General features: G+C 44.6%; 1 protein-coding gene across 2 annotated transcripts in view; it reads right to left on the bottom strand.

Annotated features, from left to right (window-relative positions):
• Positions 1–3,312: 3,312 nt before the first annotated feature.
• The window catches only part of pde5ab (phosphodiesterase 5A, cGMP-specific, b), a 102,129-nt gene continuing 95,759 nt past the window's right edge, over positions 3,313–9,682 (bottom strand). For both annotated transcript variants that reach the window (XM_039759740.1, XM_039759741.1), the window contains exons 19-21: positions 5,882–5,956; positions 5,708–5,791; positions 3,313–3,802 (exon numbers count right to left, since the gene is read on the bottom strand). In XM_039759740.1, the coding sequence (XP_039615674.1) occupies positions 3,680–3,802; positions 5,708–5,791; positions 5,882–5,956 (282 nt within the window). In that variant the 3' untranslated portion in view covers positions 3,313–3,679. The remainder of the gene's footprint in view (positions 3,803–5,707; positions 5,792–5,881; positions 5,957–9,682) is intronic.

Raw genomic sequence — 9,682 nt, 5'->3', positions numbered from 1 at the left:
GAAGTTTTCAAAAAAAAAAAAAAATGTCAAAAATAAGTTGCTCTGTGAAGATGAGACCACCTTGTCATCTTTGGTGTCCGCTCTGAACTAATCCTAAAGTCTTATATGGGAACTATACATGAGGAACTGGGCCTGGGCCTTCACTTAAAACCATAAGTGAGTGGCATTGCTACCCTTTGGAGATTTAGGCACCTAGTGCTGCACCCCGGGGACCTTTGGGCCTGGATGTCCTATCTGAAGGGGGGGGTCACTGTAGGGTGGTGACGTGGGCCTCTTGTGTATTTAGTGTTGTGTCATCGATGTGCCACTCAGTCGAGGCTAAATCTAAAGTGTGCTTACTTAGCTGTGCTGTTAAGAGTCAGGAGCAAGAAGGCAAACCTTGCCAGAGGTGGAAGAGGGGGGAGAGAGAGAGAGGAAGAAAAGTGCTGTGGCAAATGATTTGAGAAGTGTTTCCCACTGAATAAAACCTGTGTGCGTTGCTGAACTTGTGCCTGTTGTCTGTCTGGCTCGGTTTTGGGGAGTTGCTGTGCCCCTGCAGACAACACAGGAACTAAGAATAAGTGTCACATATGATGAAGACCAGCAGATGGCACTGTTGTCAAATTTTTCTATTTCCTGGAATAAATGAATCACCTGTAACATTCTCCGGTGACCTGAAAAATGCGCAAACGGCAAAGGCGTGTATGCAAAGAGGAAAAAAAAAATTATACATCGCAATAAACGAAATTTTATAATTGTTCACTAAACGTATTTATAAGCTTGTATGTTTTAATTTGTGCTGATTGGGGTAGTGGGCTGTTGGCTTGTCCATAAAATCAAATAGTCATTAATCCTTTTATTTCTGTCATTGTTGTGCCAAAATTACCATTTCAAGGAAATTACTATTCTTTACAATAGTTTTCAGAATTTGTTATACCTTCTTATTCCACAGGTAGGCAAATTAGGGTTTTATAGTTTTGATTACGGCAAGTAAGTAAAGGTCGTCCTATAAATAGGCCACACAGAGTTTTCTTTAATCTTCCCTAACTTTCGAGCAAGGCAAGTCGACATTTTTTTTGAATAAGCGAGATGGAGTTTTCGACCAATCAGCAAGGCAAGTAAATTCTCGGTTACAAGGGAGTTGAATATCTGCGTTTTCACGCAACAAATGGAGTAGATATTTGGAGGTGCCTTAAGAATCGATCAACAAAGTGCCAACCCTTAATGAAAACGAAGAATGGAGACATTGTATAAGGTTTGGGCTAAAAGAAAGTTGAAGGAAACCTTTGCGTTAACCACCACACCGCCCACTGATTTCTCTTTTCTTATTCAGTATGATCTACTGCTAAATGCTAAGAAAGGCGCACAATAAGGACCACGGGCACCGACAGCGTAGCGATAATTAGGTTGTTATGAAAGGCACTATATTAGACAGTATAATAATGTGATGTGTGCAGATGACAGACAAAGTCTTAAAAGTTAAAGGCACCACATAATAGATAGGAGAGGCAGTATGTAGAGCAACAATTAGACAGCAATGAAAGGTGCTATGTTAGATATGAACGGTGCTGTGTGTAGAGGAGAGGAAAAGCCTTAAGAGTGAAAGACCCCAAATACTGTAACAGATAGGAAAGTTATGGAGCAACAATCGGATGGATTGCTATGAAAGGCGCTATATGAGATAGGAAATGCACTGCATCACAGAGTATATCATGGGCACGTGTGCAGAGGACAGAACGTCACTTGTGGCAGACAGCCGGCAGATTATCCTGGTCGGGATGCCCTGAAATGAAAGGATGGGGGAAGGCAGCTTTTTCAGAACACTAGAGGGCAGCTCCCCTGGAGTGTAGCGGTGCCCTGGATTCCCACATGACATCCTGGGACATTTTCTCATCCCTGATGGGTGCCGCCAGGGGGAGCTGTGAAAGGTCCTGGAGAATCATGAGGATGAAAGTCCCACAGTACTCCCGGGCTGATTAAAAAGTCCATCACACCCGGAAGTGCTGGCAAGTCACGTGGGAGGAAGGGCAGGAGCACTTCAGGGACAAGGACTGGTGGAGACTCAGCAAGCGAGCTGGGGTGGAGGAGAGAATTTTTGGGTTTATTTATCGTATTGCCTGTTTATTGTGGCTGGGGTGCTTTGGAGGCACTACAAAGGAAAAAGAAGAATTAAAAAGATCATCTTATTGCTTTTCCGCCCTGTGTGAAGTTTGCATGTTCTCCCTGTGTCTGTGTGGGTTTCCTTCCACAGTACAGAGATATGCAGGTCAGGTGCACTGGCGATTCAAAATTTTTCTTTGTTTGTGTGTGTGTGCCCTGTGGTGGGCTGGCACCCTGCCCGGGATTTGTTGCAGCAAACCCCCGTGACCCTGTAGTTAGGATATAGCAGGTTGGATAATTGATGGATGGATCTTATTGCTTTTACCGTGTCTACGTCTATCTGTTGGGTTTTTATGGGGCAACAGCGCCCCCAAAAGTTTGACACACTATATATTATATAAATAGACATGAAAGGCGCTATATGAAAGATGGTATAATATTGGCGTATGTACAGACAACAGGACAAGTCTGAAAAGTTAAAGGCTGTACATAATTGAGAGATAGGAAAGGCACTATATAGAACAGCAATTAGATAAACTGTTATGAAAGGCACTCTGCGATAGATACTGTAGTTTAATATTGTCATTTATGCATGGGAAAGAAAGTCTTAAGGTTGAAAGGCACTATATTATAGAGCAACCATTAGACAGTTATGAAAGGAACTATGATAAATAGTATAAGATTGTCACTTGTGCAAAGGAGTGAAAGGCACTATAAACTGTAATAGATATGAACAGAGCAGTAATGGAGCAATAACGAAGTGGATTGTTATGAATAGGCACTATATAATAGACACCACCGTATAATACTGGCATGTGTGCACAGGACAGAAAAAGTCTTACCTGTATGTCCTAGCATTGGGGAGAATGAAAGGCGCTAGATCGATAGAAAAGGCATTCTGTTGTTTGGGGGGCTCAATTCCAGGCAGTCCAGGAGCTTTGCCTTTGCTCGGTGATTGAGAAGGTTCTTTCTGAGGGGCTTCATGTGTTTGTGGCCTGCTGTCCTTGCAAGTGCTACGAGTATTGGACCCTCTGCCTGAGAGAGTGGGGCCACAGGCCCAAACAGGTGACATAACACCGTCCTCAAGTCCACATTGTCCAATTCCAGCTCATGCATCGGGGAGATGCCAGTCCAGCGCAGGGCCCACCTCGACAGGCACTCGCCCACCAATTCTCCCAGTCTGGATGTCCAGATGTCGGTAAATGGCGACGACAAAGCAGCCTACACGTCATGAATGTGCCACCTCATTCATCTTTATACATTATTAGTAAAGACAGAGGACCTTACATTTGCGTTAGCTCAGGGCTACTTTGTGACAGGAACGTGACATCGCTTTCCCACCCCTAAAAACACAGTGACATCATCAGACTAATTTTCCGTAACTGCTGATATTTGGCTTTCTACATATTACACGTATTCTGTAAAAAAATAAAAACATATAAAAAATAAACCCCTCTTGAATGCCCAAAGCTGACAGTGACCTAAAGCAGCTGTTCAGACGCAGCTATCAGACGTGACACGGAGGCGCCGCCGCCCCAAGCATCCAGACTCGGACAGAAAGTTGCCCGGCTTTCGTTTGGTCGATGGACGCCTCGCCACCTTATGAGTTCCCGTTAACTAGCGTCGCTGCTTCTCCTTGGTCCGCCAGTAATTTCCAGCTCTGCCGGTTCTTCCTGCAGCCTTCAAGCAGCGGCGAGCAGCCCTCTGACAGGTGGGCCAGGGTCTGTGGTGGAGACAGAGAAGTCAGAGCCGTCAACACGGAGCGCAACAGAAGACAACAACGTGCTCAGATCTGCAAAATCCAACCTCGGGTGGGGTTACGGCCCACCATTTCAGTCCTGAGGGCAAGGGTTGGCAGGAAACCCACCTTGGATGGGACGGCAGCTCAGTGTTCACACCCTTGTAGGGCACGAGAAGCTGCCAGACGCACACGATGAATACACAGAGCGAGGGGGCGGCACCAGAATGGTCCCGTTTAGGAAGACCACACTAACAACTGGAGGGACGTTTTACAGAAGGAACCTTTCTGTTTTGGGAAAGAAATTTTCCTAGATATGATGTTTTCAGAAAATAACTCTTTGGTATTCTGGAAGGTTCTTTTTTCTGGAAAGACATCTTCCAGGGAGTTTGCTTTAACTTCCAGAAAGATCTTTTCTTGGAATTATAGATTTTCTGAGAGGATTGCTTTAATATTCCAAAAGAGTCTTTTTCCAAAACCTTTACCAGATGGATCTTTTCTCTTCATTATATTTTCCAGGAGGATTCCTTTAACTTCTAGAAGGATCTTTTCTTGAAATTGTATTCTTCTGGAAGGGTCTCTACTAGAATATGTTTTTGGAAAAATGCTTGGGTTTTCTGGACGGATCTTTTGTTCTGCATTGATATTTTCCAGGAGGATCGTTTTCATGTTTTTGGAGGATCTTTTGTTGAAATGATATCTTCTGGAAGGATCCTGTCCTTATGATATTTTCAGAAAAGGTGTCTTTGGTATTCTGGAAGGATTTTTTCCTGGAAAGACATCTTCCAAGGAGTTTGCTTTAACTTCCAGAAAGATCTTTTCTTGAAATTATATATTTTCTGAGAAGATTGCTTTAATATTCCGAAAGTGTCTTTTGCCGAAACTTTTATCAGAAGGATCGCTTTCGTTTTTTGAAAGGATCTTTTCTCTTCATTATATTTTCCAGGAGGATTCCTTTAACTTCTAGGAGGACCTTTTCTTGGAATTGTATTCTTCTGGAAGAATCTCTACTGGAATATGTTCTTGGAAAAAATGCTTTGGTTTTCTGGACTGATCTTTTTTGTGGAATGATATTTTCCAGGAGGATCGTTTTCATGTTTTGGGAGAATCTTTTGTTGAAATGATATCTTCTGGAAGGATCTTGTCCTTGTCATTGATATTTTCAAACACAATCTCTTTGATATTCTTAACAGATCTCTTTTTGGAATATTTTTTGGGAAGATTGCTTTAGTTTTCCGGAAGGGTCTTTTCCGGGAAAGATACCTTCCTGGAGGTTTGTTTGCTTTAACTTCTAGAAGGATCTTTTCGTTGAATGATATTTTCTGAAGGATAGCTTTCATTTTCAGGAAGTGTCCTCTTCCTGAAATATTTTTTTAAAGGATCGCTTTGCTATTCTGCAAGGATCACTTCAGTGTTCAGGAAGGAGATTTTCCTTGAATTATAATTTCTGTAAGATTTGCTTGACTTTTCTGGGTTACTTCTAGAATGATTTTCTCTTGGAATTCTGTTTTCTGAGAGGATTGCTTTAGTCTTTAAGGAAGGGTTTTTCCTGGAAGATGTTTTTTGGAAAAATTGCTTTAGTCTTCTGGGAGGATCTATTTCTGGAAATCAGATTTTTTTTTCCTCATTTTCCGGACGGATATTTCAGGAGGCCAAATGAAGGCTGGGGGCCGAGTGACTTACACAGGAGCTCAATGAGCGCACGGAGTGCACAGAGACGAGGGTCCATCAGGAATCGAGAGTCGGGACTGACTGATGGAGAAGCCCCCGGTGGTCCTCAGGACAGAGCGGGGGCGGGGTGGGGACTCAACTATAATAAGATCTGGCGAGACAGCAAAGGGGGTCGGAATTGTGGTCAAAAACTGGAATGGGGGTCACATAAGGCCATACCTCATACAGCTCAACGCAGATGGTGTCGATGAAGCCCACTTGCATGCTGGGAATTTGATCTCGCTTCTCTCTGTTCATCAGGTCCTAGAAGAAATGACACAGCAGGAGTGACACGTCAGCGGGCGACACAGCTGGCTCTTCACAGAGCAGGTTTTATAGCGCCTTCACACTTACGATGGGCTCGATGTTCAGCTCCTTTCTCTCCTTGTCTCCTTGTTCAAAGAATTCTGTAGCGACGAGCTCGGCTATCTGCAGAAGAAGGGGAAATAAAGAAATAAATTTATGAGGAAGACACGAGTGACAGGGAAGGACTCAGAGACTCGCACACAACAAACTAAAAAGCAGAACATCAAAAAGAAACTTCCAGCCGAGGGTCCTCAGATGTCACTAACTGGCCTGGTGGGTTTGACGCAAGCAGAGAGCGTGGAGTCGTTGGGGGGCCGTCAGGAAGTTAGCACTGTGTGCCTCTCCTTCTGCTTCGGGGACTTGGAGATATTCTGGTGTCCATCCCCTGACATGTGCTTGTCATGGAGTTTCTCTGGGGGGGTCTTTTTTCATCATTGTGTTGGTTTGACCACCATACGGACTCACCACAAGGTGAGCCTTCCTGATGCCATCAGCTGAAACCCCAAACAGGTGACCTCCACTGAACTAATGATGGGACCTCTAAATCTAAAAGTGGCAACTTATGGGTGTCATATTACAAAGGGGTCCATCATTTGGTGTTTTATATTTGTAATTCATTTGGACCGCATTGCAGAGATCTGTTTTCACTTAAGAAATTAAAGAGCTGAAATCCACTGGGATTCAATGTTGTATGACAAGAAGATGGGAAAACATCCAAGAGGGCTGAAGACTTTTGATAGGCGAATGACGCATCACAGACATTAACACTGCCTTTATGAATCCCCATGCGAAATGGTGTTGCATTTGTCATTTGTAGTAATAAAATGCATTGGATTTGTCATTCCAACAGTTGGCACATCACAAACATTTTTAGTAATACAATGCACTTCATTTGTCATTCCAACAGTTGGCGCATCACAAACATTACAGTATATAGTAATAAATTGCATTGTATCTGTCATTTCAATGCACCACATAACTTCATAGCAATAGATTTTACTACTACAAATACTGTATCTGCGATGTGCCATCTGAAATGGAATCTGGCAGTGGGAACGCAACACGTGGAAGTGGCCAGGGACTGGAAAGTGGCCCAGGGCCAACATCATACAGGAGCTCATTGGTTCCTGCAAACTACGTTCCTGCAGTGGGAAAACCCCTAATGTCACTTCCCATGTAGATAAAGGCTTCGGCCAACAGCACGCTGGTCTTTTCTTTGTTTAGGCCGAGACCAGCTGCCCCTGAGGCGTTCACCTCGTCTTCTGTCAGGTGGGTGTGAGACTGCAGGGCCAACTCATCAGCCAAGTGCAGATCCTCAGGTTGAGTTAAGGGTGTCCATTGGATTTTGGACGTCTTCATTATCCAGTCCAAGTGGGAGTAAACCCCCCCAATGAAAGCACCAGTAAGCTGACCTCCATGGACCACTCTCAATATTATTATTTGGAAAACTGGGGATGACTCGGAAAAAGTAATGAAATGTAACAAACAAACTTGCATAAAATATATTGAACGGCAACAATGATGATTAATAAAGGTCTCATCTCTATACTGTATGTGTATAAAATCCAACGTCTGTCTGTGCCCTGCGGTGGGCTGGCGCCCTGCCCGGGGATTTGTTCCTGCCTTGCACCCTCTGTTGGCTGGGATTGGCTCCAGCAGACCCCCGTGACCCTGTCTTGTCTGTCTGTGCGTCTGCTTTTCACGAGAGAACAACTTCACGGACTTAAGATTGTTTTTTTTTTTTCTAGAATTTGCTTGAACATTCCGGTTGATTTTGCGACTTCTCTCATTGCGCAAAGAATCAGAGTTTGGTTGTGGCACCGGTTTATTCACGTGAATCTGAGAGACACACAGCGTGCCAAGGGGAGGGGGCAAAGTGGGCAGGGCCCCCCTCACTCACGCGCCAGCCTCTGTTCAAGTCGTTGTGCCTCACGCCACATGTTGGAGCGCACCTCGCCTCCTCTGAGCTAGTGATACCCGTTCGTTCAGCAGACATTATCATCTAGAGATCGTTAAGGAGTGATGTTTGACGTTTTTGAGAGTGTGAGATCAGAGCTCCGCGTGTTTTAGAGGGTAGCTGCTGATTGGCAGAGATGTGAGGGGCGCTCTCTGAACACGATCAGATGCAGTGCCAGCATTTGACGTCAGAGTGTACCTTCCTTCCGCTTCGCTGGGCCAAAGATACCCTGATAACTTTTTATATTTTTGGCAAAGAGATCACAGCCGCATTCTCACCCCGATAGCAAAACCAAAAATATTGAATATCAGGCGGCCCTCAGATACAAAAGCTATACAAATGATTACATTCTGTTGTTTATTTTTGAATTGATTTTTTAATTTCTGTCCTGTTTCACTGCTGTGTGGCGGAGCGACTTTTACATAAGCGCCACAATGTGGGTGACAACTCAGTAGCAGTGCCACATACACGTCTCTCTATGTGACTCCTGTCTCCGTCTGAGCACAACTATAGCATGAGATGGGCGGCTTGGATTATGAAAATCGGGAGGGACCCTGGTGAGGAATGGGGCTGTCGTTGCGATTGCCATGGAAACGGAGCGCGAGAAGACAGGAAGAGAGAGGAACGACAGTCTGGGCTTTATGGCGGAGGGGAAGGACGTGACCCACCTAAGGCCAGGAGAGTTTGGGGGTGGCCACCTCGAAGAATCCTGATAGACTGAGACAGTGGATGGGATCAGGGTGGGCAACAAATCATCTTTTATTGTGGGACTGGCACGTCTGAAGTATTGGGAGATACGATTATCTTATAAAGAGACTAAAGTGAGTGGACGTTGTGGCATATTTTTGGGTACGTGATTTTATAGTATTTGTTTATACAGTAGACCCCCGCGATGTCGAGGTTCAGGGTTCGCGGACTCAGTCGTTCGCAGATTTTTCCTTAGAACCTAACTATTAACTGTTAGCGGAAAGCGCAAACATCCTCCGCAATTTTTTGTGGCAATGCGATTCCGCCGAGGGAAACGCGGTTTGGGATGGTGAAAGCAGCCAATCCAAGAGTGTTCTTCATTACTCCTTGCTGATGACTGGCTGCTGCCCTGTGACGCGTCTCCAGCGGAGTGTCCTCGTGTTTTCCATTTTGTTCTTCTTAAACGCACACGATGTCGTTGAATCGCCCTGCACCTTCTCAGTCTTCTGGCACTGAGAAATCCAAACCCATCCATGGCCCTGTGTGAAAAAGTAATTGCCCCTTGTTAAAAAAGAACCTAACTGTGGTGTATCACACCTGAGTTCAATTTCCTGATTACTGCCACACCTGTTTCAATCAAGAAATCACTTCAATAGGAGCTGCCTGACACAGAGAAGTAGACCAAAAGCACCTCAAAAGCTAGACATCATGCCAAGATCCAAAGAAATTCAGGAACAAATGAGAACAGAAGTCATTGAGATCTATCAGTCTGGTAAAGGTTATAAAGCCATTTCTAAAGCTTTGGGACTCCAGCGAACCACAGTGAGAGCCATTATCCACAAATGGCAAAAACATGGAACAGTGGTGAACCTTCCCAGGAGTGGCGGCCGACCAAAATGACCCCAAGGCGCAGAGACGACTCATCCGAGAGGTCACAAAAGACCCCAGGACAACGTCTAAAGAACTGCAGGCCTCACTTGCCTCAATTAAGGTCAGTGTTCACGACTCCACCATAAGAAAGAGACTGGGCAAAAACGGCCTGCATGGCAGATTTCCAAGACGCAAACCACTGTTAAGCAAAAAGAACATTAGGGCTCGTCTCAATTTTGCTAAGAAACATCTCAATGATTGCCAAGACTTTTGGGAAAATACCTTGTGGACTGATGAGACAAAAGTTGAACTTTTTGGAAGGCAAATGTCTCGTT

This window comes from Polypterus senegalus, chromosome 7, assembly GCF_016835505.1.
Source record: "Polypterus senegalus isolate Bchr_013 chromosome 7, ASM1683550v1, whole genome shotgun sequence".
In the NCBI taxonomy this organism is placed as follows: domain Eukaryota; kingdom Metazoa; phylum Chordata; class Cladistia; order Polypteriformes; family Polypteridae; genus Polypterus; species Polypterus senegalus.
Note: the sequence above shows the minus strand (reverse complement) of the source record. Positions and strands in the feature narration are given on the sequence as shown.